This window comes from Pholcus phalangioides, unplaced genomic scaffold (assembly GCF_987345545.1).
Source record: "Pholcus phalangioides strain wild (caught in Gottingen) unplaced genomic scaffold, Ppha-v1.0 ptg000002l_1, whole genome shotgun sequence".
Lineage (NCBI taxonomy): Eukaryota > Metazoa > Arthropoda > Arachnida > Araneae > Pholcidae > Pholcus > Pholcus phalangioides.
In genome coordinates, this window is record NW_028301595.1 from 6,467,827 (window position 1) to 6,481,006 (window position 13,180).

The 13,180-nt window shown below is 40.1% G+C and overlaps 1 protein-coding gene across 3 annotated transcripts in view; it reads left to right on the forward strand.

The window, feature by feature from the left end:
- Positions 1–937: 937 nt before the first annotated feature.
- CaMKI (Calcium/calmodulin-dependent protein kinase I) overlaps positions 938–13,180 on the forward strand; it is a 38,794-nt gene continuing 26,551 nt past the window's right edge. The window contains exons 1-2 of one of the 3 annotated variants that reach the window (XM_089237534.1): positions 938–1,126; positions 11,720–11,818. In XM_089237534.1, the coding sequence (XP_089093660.1) occupies positions 1,065–1,126; positions 11,720–11,818 (161 nt within the window). In that variant the 5' untranslated portion in view covers positions 938–1,064. Of the gene's footprint in view, positions 1,127–11,467; positions 11,578–11,719; positions 11,819–13,180 lie in introns of those variants that run through there. The other 2 variants (XM_089237543.1, XM_089237550.1) reach the window with 2 other exon arrangements.

Genomic DNA, 13,180 nt, shown 5'->3' on the forward strand with positions numbered 1-13,180 from the left:
TTTAAATAAAAAGTACTCTTTGGTCATTTCTTGTTGTGGTGCTCCTTTTCTCTTGATGCCCTAAGCACTTGCTCGTTTTGCTTAATTAATCCGGCCGTGGCCCTACCCGGGCGACAAAGTAAATAATTTTCCTTTCTAGATGCGGCCCTGGCATACTTTTGGGGGAGGGGGCGGCGGAGGCTAAGCGGGCTGCTAAACCCATGGCAGAAAATTTGAGGAATGAGTGCAGTGGCCAGAAAAATTAGACTAGAATGGGGTGGGGGGGGGGGAGGGCGACAAAATCATAAATCCGCCTCTACCTGTAGGGCATGAATACACGGAACGCGATATGACATTTTTCCGGCTCTAGGCCCCCCCCCCTTTTTTTGTATAAGTCCCAGTAGAGTCCTACGTGTTGTCGACCGTAAAGACTAAAAGACCACAACACCTACGCTTAATCTTTACGTCCAACATGACGCATGTCTTTCCGAACGCACGTTACGTCACTGCGCAACGTCAAAATAACGAATGAATCAATTCTAAGCGGAAAGATAGGCATCGCATTACGGCCTTTTAGACAGACAAAATATAAATAAATAAAAGGAAAAAGAAAAGGCGGTGTTTTTAGGCACATGAGCTAGCTGATCAAACACACTTTTAGTATACAAAACTCTTCTTGTTATCATCTTTACAGTTGAGGCTCCTCTTTTTGATGGGGAAAAAAAGAAACCAGAAATTAAAACACAAGCCATATGTGACTTTTCCAGAATATTCTATTTGTCTTTCGATTGCCCAATGACGTAATAAATTGATATTGCATTTCCTAAATTCGAGCTGCAAGAGATGATGCAGATCATCATCATCCATCTCCTCCCTCGTTACTGAATCAATAGCCAAGGCTGTTCACAAACAAAATTAATTTTCTATTCGGTGCAGTTTATTTTTCAGTATAATTTACTGAGGTGCACTAGAAGGGTGGGTCGTTGTGACTTTTCCGATTAAATATCCATTTTGCGTATGATGATGATGCAGCCTTTCCGGATATAACATTATTAGTGTAATTCGGATACGATATACAATACAAGATGCCTCGCTGTAAGAGATTTCGCTGCTGCAGCTGCGTCAGTTACTCGTGGATTGTTAACCTGTAAGTATATACTAAATCGAGCACTGCTCTCTTGATATCTTTGTATTTATGTGTTGTCTCAGAGCCGCCCTTTCCAGACGTCGGGCCCAGTGCAAAAATAATAGCAGGTGCGTCTGAACAGTTTCGGGGGCACCGAAAATGTTTAGAATTCTCGCCCCCTTGCGCGGATTTTACAACTTCTGACAATAAAGTTCGGTGAATAGTCCTGTAACATTAACGTAGATGAAATGTTAACGAAAGTTACCTTACTGTCCTTCGAAATAGTCACTTCCCATTACTATGCACCGCTGAGATCTCCTATACATGTCCTGGAAACTTTGCAAGAAGTCTTCTTTTGGGATGGAGTTCAAAAGCCTCGTCAAGTTTCGTTGGATGTCAGGAATATCGTCAAATCTCTTTCCTTTCAAAGCGAGTTTGAGTCGTGGGAATAGGAAGAAGTCTGGAGGATTGAGATCTGGAGAGTATGGTGGATGTTCAATTTGCACCACCCCCTTTTTTGCCAGGAACTGTTTGACGATATTGGCTGTGTGAGGGCGGGCATTGTAGTGAACAAGAAACCATGAACCTTGTTGTGCGTACTGAGGTCGTACCCTACGTAGACGTTTCATGAAACGGATCAAAATTTCAATGTACCTTGCAGCATTCATCGTCGTTCCCTCAGGTAGAAATTCCTTGTGGATAATGCTTTGACTATCAAAAACGGTGATTAGCATCGTTTCCATGCTTGATTTTTCTGCTCTGACCTTTTTCCGACGAGGTGATGCAGGAGAACGCCATTCCATGCTTTGCTGTTTCGTTTCAGGGTCGTATCTGAGACACCAGGACTCATCCTCAGTGATCTTTTTGTTCGTTCATTTTCCTGTTCTCAGTTAAGAACCAACGCACTAAACAAGCACTTTGTAAAACAAGTCTTTCACAAAACACAAACGACACTCAACTGAACAACGGTGGCATGTGCAGCGTTTTGCTTCACCAGTGTTGCCAGATCGGTCGTTTCTGACTTCATTCACCGAACTTTATTGTCAGAGGTTGTATATATTTTGTGAGAGATGCGGTTTCCAAACTATATTCCACCAAACGTTTTTTGGTGCTTCCGCGAAAATATTGGAAAATAAATAAATTATTTTTTTAATTTATTCCAGGTTAAAGCCGGGAACTACCTTCTTTTTTCGCACCAATGAAAACATAGAAAACGAATACAATAAACATTATGCGGACCGACAAAAACAGAATACATAAAAGAGACAAATAATCTGCAGACCGGCAAAAAAAATATATAAATATAAGAAATAATTTGCGAACTGGAAAAAAGAATACGTAAATAGAAAAAAATAATTGGCAGGCCAGCTGGAGACAGAAATGAAACCCCCTACAGATTGCATTTTATGTATTAAATCTGAAAAATGTATGTACCATTTACATAAGATTTAGTGAAATGTTTTGTGGACCGCCGCGAGACGGTGGAAGAACACTGGGTTCGTATAGCATTGTTTAAGGAAAACTTATTAAAACAGTGGAACACACATTCCATAGAAAATACACTAAAATAAGTAAATAAATCAACATTTTTTTGCGTGCATTTCTTTCTCTTATAACGAAGGACAATTAATTACTCGTAATTTACTGCGTCTACTTTCTCATGCAATACAGCATTTGTGCAATCTATGTGAGAAGGGGGAGATTAAATGCTCGTGTGAAAATAATTGGGAAAACAATGCATTTCCTCGTTTCGGTTGTATAGAAGCCACAATAACAAAAACCTTTATTTCTTTACCGAATAAATAAACTTTCTTATTCTTTTTCTGGCTGCACACCTTATTTTTATTTATTTTTTTTGCTGCAGCCATGTTGGAAAAACTGCTGTTTCTAAATATAAATTCTCTGTTTTACTTGTACCCGTATTTCAATGAAGTTTTTCGGAAACCGGGGTAATTCGAATCTTTCCCACGATCATTTTGAAACCTGTTTTTCCGGCTGCTGAATGATTCTCTAAATCTCTTTTTTTCATATACCGTTAAACTTTCACGCAGGCATTTAGTTTTCACGCACTTATAGAGAAGGTATAGACCATACACACACTCAACCCGTGGTCCGCTGGCCTGATGTGACCCACAGAATCATCTGATGTGACCCGTGACCTCAAATCAAATTTTGTGAAAATAAACTAAGCGGCGCATTTCCAAATCACTTGTGACACGCAATAAATTTCCAGTAATAAGCAATTGTTAATAAATAAATTGATAGTAAATCAAGGGGCACCGCGGCATATTTGGAAATCTCTTGAGAGTTCCAGATCACTCAAGTGGCCCGTGGCAAAATTCCAGGTTACTCAAGGGACACTGCGACATATTTACAGATCACTTCAGTGGCGCACGGCACGGTTCCAGATCACTTAAGTGACCCGTGACATATTTGAAGATCCCATGAATGACCCTCGGCACAGTCCTAGATTACTTGAGTGATTTGCAGCCCATTTTCGGATCACACAAAAGACGCCGCGGCATGTTTACTTGAGTGACCGGATTATTTCCGGATCACTTAAGGCAGCGGTTCTTAACCGGTGCTCCGTATGCACTCCCCCGGGGACTCCGCAGCCGCTCGAGGGAAATAAAGTATAATAATTATAAATATTTTTAAATAATAAAAATAAATCAGCAACTTTAATGAATAAATGAATAGGCTACTGGTATCCGCCATAGAAATTATACAGGGTGATTCAGGAAAGAAGGGGAAAAACTTTAAGAGGTGATAGCATACACACCAATACAAACAATTGCCATCAAAGACTGCATGGTCTAACATGAAACGCACACGCGCTAGCGTGTTTCGAAACGGCCACTTCGCAAACGTTAAAACGGCATTCCCGTTGAAATTTATCGGGAGAAAAAGAACACCATGAATGGGTGAAAAGATGATTACCGTATATACTCGTGTATAAGCCGAGTTTCTTTGCGGAAAAATTCGTTCCTCAAGTGAAAGGATCGACTTATACTCGGGTTAGTTTTTGATGAGAAAATTTCGACCCCACAATCAGTAGTCATTTTTGTAGCAGTGTTCGAGAAACCGGAATTATTGGTATGGGGTATGTTCAAAACCCAGATAATGTCAAAGACGAGGCAAAGAAATCGAAAAAATCATTGGCTTTGATACCAGGTGGGCTGATGTCGATTGTGAAGCCTTTAGATGTGAGCATTAACAAGCCTCTCAAAGACTATTTGAGGAATTTGTGGATCGAATGGATGAGTTCCGATGATAAAGAAACTACAAAAAGTGGTGCCTTGAGGAAACCTGACATTGGCCTAGTGTGCCAATGGGTACAGGAGGCGTGAAATTCTGTTTCCACCGAAATTATCATCCGATCTTTCAAAAAGTGTTGCATCAGCAATGCGATGGACGGAACTGAATATAATATCCTCTTTGAAAGTGACAATGGCGATGAGATAGCCCAGATGAGGATAAAAACGAAGGTGCCGCACCCCCTATGATGATCTAATGGATTACGATGACGTTGGAGACTCCGAAGAAACGGATTAAAAAGAAGTTTGAATCATTTTCTGTTGTAAATTTCCGTAAGCTATTCATTTTGCATGAAAAATATAAGAATTTTTTTTTCTCTGAAATGTACGGATTTTTTGGGGTCGGCTTACACACGAGTGTATACGGTACTTCCGTTTGCAGCTCCGTAAATGAAATGCTCTGCTTGCTTTTTCAGCATTACTAAAGTGCGCCATTATCCCGCATGCTACTACTGTTAGAACGGTTGCACGCTGGAATAACTTCACAAGGCTGGCGTCCGCGCCTTTTATTCACTGTGACGCAGATTTGCATGCGGTTTCTTCTTCTTCCTCCCCATTTGCATGTATGGTGTTCTTTTTCTCCCGATAAATTTCAACAGGAATGCCGTTTTAACGTTTGCGAAGTGGCCGTTTCGAAACACGCTAGCGCGTGTGCGTTTCATGTTAGACCATGCGTTCTTTGATGGCAATTGCTTGTACTGGTGTGTATACTATCACCTCAAAGTTTTTCCCCATTCTTTTCTGAATCACCCTGTATACCAGAAAAGGCTCCGCGAATCAAATAAGGTTGAAAACTGCTGATTTAAGTGATTCGCGGTATATTCCCAGATCCCAGGTCATTTGGGTAACCTGCTGCGCAGTTTCAGGGCACTTCAGAGCACTAATTTTGGAAACCCTCATACATTTTTAATACGCCAAAGCGCTACGGAATTAGAAGTAGAGGCATATTTTGCAGCACTACTCACCCGCATCTGTGCATATGTAAATCGTTTTACGTACAGGCTTTTTGCAACAAATTTAAACGATATGGTCGATTCTGAAAAACTCTCCAAGAGCCACAACTTTCCACTTTTTTTTCACGCGAGAAGCTTCAGAAATCAACTGTTATTGTAAAATAATTTACCTGAATACCCTGATTGGTGATACTGAGGTTCCAACGAATAGCTATAACTCGTCAAACCCTTTCCATCATTACCCGGCCGATTCAAATTTATCGGGAGAAAAAGAACACCATGCATGCAAATGTAACCTGGGGAAGAAGAAACCGTATGAAAATCTCCGTAACAGTGAAGAAAAAGGCGCGGACGCCAGCCTTGTGAAGTTATTCCAGCATACAACCGTTCTAACAGTAGTAACGTGCGGGATAATGGCGCACTTTAGTGATACTGAAAAGCAGTAGTGCAATATGCCATTGTTAAATAAGCTCATTAGGTTGGTGACACCTTAGACTTGACACCATAAAGGCCGCAAGAGGAACGAAAAAGCAGTAACAAGCATCCCGCAGGACTACCTAAAATAATTAGAAGCAAACTAAAAGTTTCACTACTATAATCCATACTACGCGATTGGAATGATTAAATACGGTTAAATGTGAAAATGAGTAATAGCTAATTACATATGTACACCTTAAATACACAATCTCGTCGTTTTACTGTGTGTGTGGATAATATGGAAATTTATTCTTTAACATGTATGAACCTCATGTCCGGTTTTATATACCTAGACACTTCTTCCATCGCTTTATCTTCATCCATTCAAAAGTTATGACCACTTAAAGATCTCGTATACAGTGACATATGCGCAGCCTCTTAGATCATTTTCAACCTCTAGGAATCATTTTGGGATGCCCGGGAGCCAAAAGGCATCCTAGAGAAATAAAGAACATTGAAAATTTCACAGAATCGTGAATAACTCCCGAAATATTGCAGATAGAATCATAAAAGTAGCGTTGTGATATGACAATACGAGTACGCGTCGAATGGCAAGGAAGATCAGAACGCCACCTGGTTTCAAATTTAGGAACTTTTGTGTTATCTTGAAATCTGAGCAAGATAGACAATAAATTTTAACAACCAGGTCGTAGAAAGGCATTTAGTAAATGGCGAATATACTTGGTTATGAATAATGTGTGTAAAGGCATCGAAAAAAATTAGTTAACCTGAGTCAGACGCGATCACCACTCGGTGATTTGCTGCTTATTCATGTTATCCAGCCTCTATACGGTTTTGAATGTTTGTAAGTTGCTTTTATGCAAGTATCATGTTGTAGCTGGAGATCAACCTCTTACCAAAAAAAAAACCGTTAAAAAGCTGCAAAACAATTTATTACGATGAACGGATGCGTATTTAGTACGAGGCTAAGTGGGCTTTAGCCCAGTGCGGCAAACTTGAGAAATGAGTAATAAAGAAAATTAGAATTAATGATTAGAATTCGTAAAAAAAGGGTGGAACAGCCATAAATTCGCCTGTGCATAGTTATCGTGCGACATGTCATTGAGTGACCAAAAGAATGACCTAGAGATTATAGAAACATGTGACAACCAAAAGATTGACATAGAGAGTGAGGTGTCGGATGAATGAGTGGCCTAAAGAGTGAAGTGCCGGATGAGTGAGTGACCTAAAGAGGGACATAGAGAGTGTGTGTACGTTTGGGAGTGACCTAGTAAACAAGAAACTCCGTCAGTTAGCGCCCAAAAGAGTGTGCGTGCGACCAAAAGAACCTGGAGTGTGTGTAAGCATGGAATTGACGAAAAGGGTGACTTAGTGAGCGAGGGGAGAAAAGAGTGACCTGAAAGGTGTGGTGAAAACATATTAGTGACCACACGAGTGACACAGAGAGTGTGATGCAAGCATATGAGCGTCTAGGTGGAGATAGACTTAAAATTTTGGGGGGGGGGGGTTATGATTGCTGGGGGTGGCATGATGATCATGGGTGGAGATACGGGGGGATGGGGGGGGAATTCTCCCCCCCCCCCCCGCGTCATTAACGGAGCTGACTGATCTGTATGCATATAATATATGAATTGGCATCATCATCATTATGTCCCCCAGAATTTCATGTCTATTTCCGCCTATGGTGATGATGATGATTTCAATTTATATGCATGCAATATACATTATATCAGTCGGCCCCGCCGTTGACGCTGGGAGAGAGGCAATGTCCATAATGAGCGACCTCACTGTGCAAGCATGTGCGGCCAAAACAGTGGGGGAAGCAATGAATGATGACCAAAAGAATGTGTAAGCATGAGAGTGACCTAGTGAGTAAGGGATCAAAAGAGTAACCTAAAAAGTGTGGAAGCATGTGAGCGACCAAAAGAGTAGCTAACAGACAGGGGTCATACGGGGAAGGGGGTGGGGGAGATAAGCGGGCTATAGAGCGGTAGATATGAGGAGTGAGAGGTCAAGAAAATTAGGCTGGAATGAGTAAAGGGAGGCAAAATTTGTTCACAGAGGAAAAACCATGAAGTCGTCCATGGGCGAAGATGGGTGTTCGACTAATGTAATGTATATATGGATTGACATCATCATCATCGTGCCGCCTCACCCCCACCCCCACCCCCCAGACTTCAAAGTCTATCTCCGCCCGTTGAAGTCGTCTCTGACCCATGCCCTAACACCGACATATGTGTCCCACTAAAAAACATCAATGGGACACATGATGTTCCACTGATCCCTCCATTAATTTTTTCAGCATATTATCGATATTTTTTATTCCAGTTCATTTATTAGTTTTATTCAAAGAGTACTTATTTTATAATAGGATAAATTGCTTTTTGAATAAATTTCCATGATTTTATAATATGAATTTTCATAAATTTCTCCCATAAAAAATCAAATTGCTCCCCCCCCCACATCCTGAGAGGCGTGGGCCCAAAGCCTACTTGATACTACTACTACTACTTAACCGGATGTGCACCTCGTACACATTCCCCTACGGAATTTCTAATGAACTGGTGCATGTGCTTGCACGTGTGGTGAACCTAACGTGAAGTTTGTTTTTGTGAAATACTTGTTATGTGTAGTGCTGCCACCTGCCATCAATTTTTCTAACTATGAGTGAAGTGTAATGATTGAAGATTTTTACCGTTGTGTAAGCCTGTTTCTCTCTGTGGCGAGACATTTTAACACGGACATCTGCTCGAATTCGCGCCTCGAAGTCGGGAACCACAGAAAAACAACTTCAGTCGACCAGCACTGTGGTGACGGTGGGATCCTCGCCTACTAGATACCAAAAGCCTCTAGTAGGTTTTGGTGGGCATTTGCTCCACGTTGGGAATCACGGTTTTAGAATCATTTTTGGCGACAAAAATGGGTGGAGATACGGGGGGGGGAAGCGCCGAGGGGCATTGATTCCCCCCCCCCGTGTCAAAGGTGGGGTCGACTGATCTAATGTGTATATTAATTGACATCATCATCATCGTTCCCCCCCCCCCAAGCAAAATGAACGCGTGCCCCCAGGGCCGCAACTAGGGCGGAGCAGGAGGGTCTGGTGCCTCGGGTGCTGAACCAGAAGGGGCACCGAATTCACTCTTTAAGTGCTTCATCTACATGCAAGGAGCACCAAAATTCCTGCTTGCCCCGGGTGACAAAGTATCTATAGTCCGTTTCAGGTTAACTTTGCAGTGAAGGGGAAGCTACGAGGGAACCGCATCACTCGTTGCTATGGGAACGAAAGCCTCTTAACCAATGTATCGATGCGCGGAATCGGTAAGGTATGGCCGATTCTCGCCAATCTCACTGAGAAAAATATTTTTTACGTGTAACGTAATTGCACAGTTAAATTAGTAATAATTATAGAATTAAAAGAAAACCATTGCCGATACTTTCAGAAATTAAAGTGAGGTTTTTGAAATCATTTGTTTCGTTTTTTGATTAGAAAATGTTTTAAAATTTAGAAAAAAATAATTATCTTGTACCAGAGCGTGTCACTTAATCTTCATTGATATGCCGTAAGTAACATTAAAAATTTCAAAAAAGTCATATATTTTTCTGCAATATTTTTCTTCCCTCAGGTGAAATTTATTTACAAAAAAAAATCCAAACAATATTATGAAAGCAACGTGTAATTTTAAAATACTGTATATTAACCATGGCTCTCAAAAACTTGGGGATTTTTAATTTTTTCTTCAATTTATATGGAAAAAATTAATGTTAAATAAATTAAGAAGAAGCAGATTAACTCTGTTTTCACATGTAAATGCAGGAATAGCACCAAATAATAATAATGATGATACGGAAAAGTTTAGAATTTTTGTACTCACTTTTCTTGCCGAAATTTCCGTCACTCGACCTCCCCCTTTCCCCGAACGGTATACGTCGATGCCACTTGTTTTCCCGACAGCTTTAGTCTTTTGTTACGGTTGATGTGCTGCTCATGGTTATTACGGATTATTCTTATGGAGTTTTGTTTACAACGAATATTCAAAAACCGAAAATATAGTATTCAGGAATGGAAGAGCAGAGAACTTTAGCGTGGCTATCTCTGGTGAAAATTAAGACACAACTGTCACATAACAGATGAAAGCTCAAACCACTGTGGACCCCCCCCCCCCCACTCATTTATTGTATCTGAAGAGACGCTAAAGGCAAGGGGCATGAGGAGAAACAGGTGGGTGGAAGATGGCGTCCGTTCGTGTGAGTGGAAGTCGCGACTCTGTCAACACTCTCCGTGATCGGAAACTAAAACTATCCCATAAACATGGCAAAAAATAAATAATTAAAAAAAGGAGGACCTATAACCAAAACTTCTGCACCCATAGAGGGCCTCTCGCAAATCACAATAGTATCGGCACTCTCGTGGAAGAGAAACACTTCTTGTAATCTATGAGTGAGTATCTGAACTCACTGAAGCCTATTTTTAGGAGAAAATAAAACTGAGTGAATATTCGTGTGTATGTGTAAGCCTGTAACTGCATGTAAAACTGAATGAAAAATTGTATCGTTATGGAAAATTCAACCAAATAACGAAAAAAAAAATGTATATATACAGTATACAATTGTGTAACGAAAAAAAACACGACAGTGATATTGGCGGGGAAAATTTCTAGGATATCGCGCCAGAGTGTCGTTGCCGTTGCTATGGATTTTTAATAATGGTAACCAATACTTTTTATAATTTAAAAATTTTAAACAAGTAAACATCGGTTCAAAACGATTTTTTTTCAGTATTTTTTTTAAAATCATAGAAAAAATTGAAATATTCTGTATAAAGGTTCATCTTAAACCTCCGATATATGAGAACTATATTTTGCGGCGAAGGAATACACTCCCTACCTTTCTCTTCACTGCAAAGTTAACCTGAAACAGACTATAGTTCCGGCAATGCGTGCCCCCCCCCCCAGACTTCCAAGTCTATCACCGCCTATGGTGACAATTGGCTACATCGGGTATTTTGTGAAACCCAGTTTTCCGTATACAGTCAAACCTCGTTAGTGCGTCACCCGGTTAACACGTCACTCCGCTTACCGGGTCACTTTCTGGAAGTCCCAATTGTCCTCTGGCAGGAATTGGCACAGCTATGGCTTACTCTGTTTAACGAGTCGCTCCGCTTACTAAGTCATATTTTTGCTCTCCCAAGAGTGACGCATTAACGAGGTTTTTATATATATACATATACACAGTCGAATCTCGTTTTAAAGAATACCGTTATAGCAAAAATCTCGTTTTAACGAACACTTTTCTAATCCCTCAAATAAGTATGCTTAGTAACAATGCAAACAACCTGAAATTCCTTTATAACGAAATTTCGTTATAACGAAGTGATTTCTCCGGTCTCTTGGAGTTTGTTATAACGGGATTCGACTGTACATATATATAATTTTTTTTTTTTTTTTTTTTTTCTGGAAAATATGGACACGGAAGCTTATTAAGAGTCCTCCGCTCAAAGCGTGTCATCTGTAAGCCAATAGAATGAATTTTCTTCCAGTCAGTTTTCAGTTATATAAATATGAAACCATCTATGATTGGTGGATGAGCGGAGCGCGTGTAATCGCGGCCGCGTTACGTCACGAATTGTGACTTCTTTTTCTCTTCGCCCTTGTGTTTGGCTCTGCATTTATTATGTGTCGCTGATCATGATGTCGGCGGCGGCAGCAGCACAGCACGTATCAATGCTACAATAGAATAGGGAAAAGGAGGGACTACTGTGTTAGTAGTAGGTGTTTGTGCTTTGACGGGTTGGCTGTAAATTATGCCATGCTATTTACTGTAATTTATTTTCATCGCGCTAACAATATCAAATACATATTACTGTGAATTTAAATATTACATATATATATTATATCCATGTTTTAAAGATCGATGAAAATGCCCTTATTCGGTAAGAAAGATCCTCAGCGCAAGAAAGAGACTGTCAGCGTAGAGGATAAATATGAATTCAAAGACCTTCTCGGGACGTGAGTATTACATATTTTATGAATTGGCTTCAAAGTTTGTTTACGTATTCAATTTCATTTGAATATGTAAATATGTCACTCCTGATCTGCATTTTTTATTATATTTTTCAAGCATTTGTTGGATGTGATATTTCATGTTGAGAGAATGATCTCTTACCACAAGTTATGGTTTTAGATCCTATTAAAATTGACAAGATTATTCATTAAGCTAGTATCTCTTTATAGCGACAATCCGTTTATAGCGTCAGTTTTTAAAAATTGCTTGTGAATGGGACATTTAACATCACTGTGATGTGTGGTCAGAGGTGGATTTATGGTTTTGCTGCTGTCCCCCCCCCCCATTCTAGTCTGATTTTCGTGATCACTCATTCCTAGTATTTGCCTCCTTTTATTATAAACCGCTTGGTTGCCCCTGCATCTCTATAAGTACGCTGATGTCTCTTAGTCACTCTTTCGATCGCTCATGTGCTTGACATGTTACGTAATTGCGGGCCATGATCTGGATAGGAGGAGGTTACGTGCTCTCTGGGTAACACTTTTAGTCACTCACATGCTCTCTAGGTAACACTTTTGGCCATTCTCATGCTCTCTAGGTCACACTTTTGGTCACTCACATGCTCTCTAGGTCATACTTTTGGTCACTCACATCATCCCACACTGTTTAGGTCACTCATATTCTTATGCACTGTTTTGATCACTTACATGCTTCATACTGTTTTTGGCACTCGCACATGTTCTAGATCACTCTATATTTGTTTTTCACTGACTTGGTCCTTGCTCTGTGGGTCATTCTTTTGGTCATTCACATGCTTTTTACAATGTTTAGGACGTTAATATGTGAACAATGTTTAGTTCTTTCCTCTCGTGTGTTCTGTCAGAGGCAAAGGTGAATTTTTCTTTAAAAAAAAACAAAAAAAACTCAGCATCTCTACATAGGCTATATATATAGCCAGTTTTCCTCAAGTGGAGAAGGCATCTTTCTCAACAAAAATTATACGTGTTTAGGAATTAGTTTCTAAGTGTAATAATAAAGTAGTAAATTGATTATATATTAGTAAAAGGAGGCTTTATTTTTCTGCAATTACTGTGCGAAAAATCGAAGTTGAGCGTCGTCATTCTCAGAGGCCACAGAAATGTATAGTAATTAGTGCTTGATTTCTAGATTGAAATATACAAAACAGTATTTTACAAATGCGAGGCCACAAGAGGTAAATTCCCAGTGAGGTGGCCGAGAAAATGAGGCACGTGTCTAAGAAACTTACGAATTGCTGAGTCCTGTTGTGAAACTAATCAGAGTATTTATTACATCTGCCTAACTGACAATCAGTATAGTTGCCAAAACATTTTTTCTGAGATTAACAA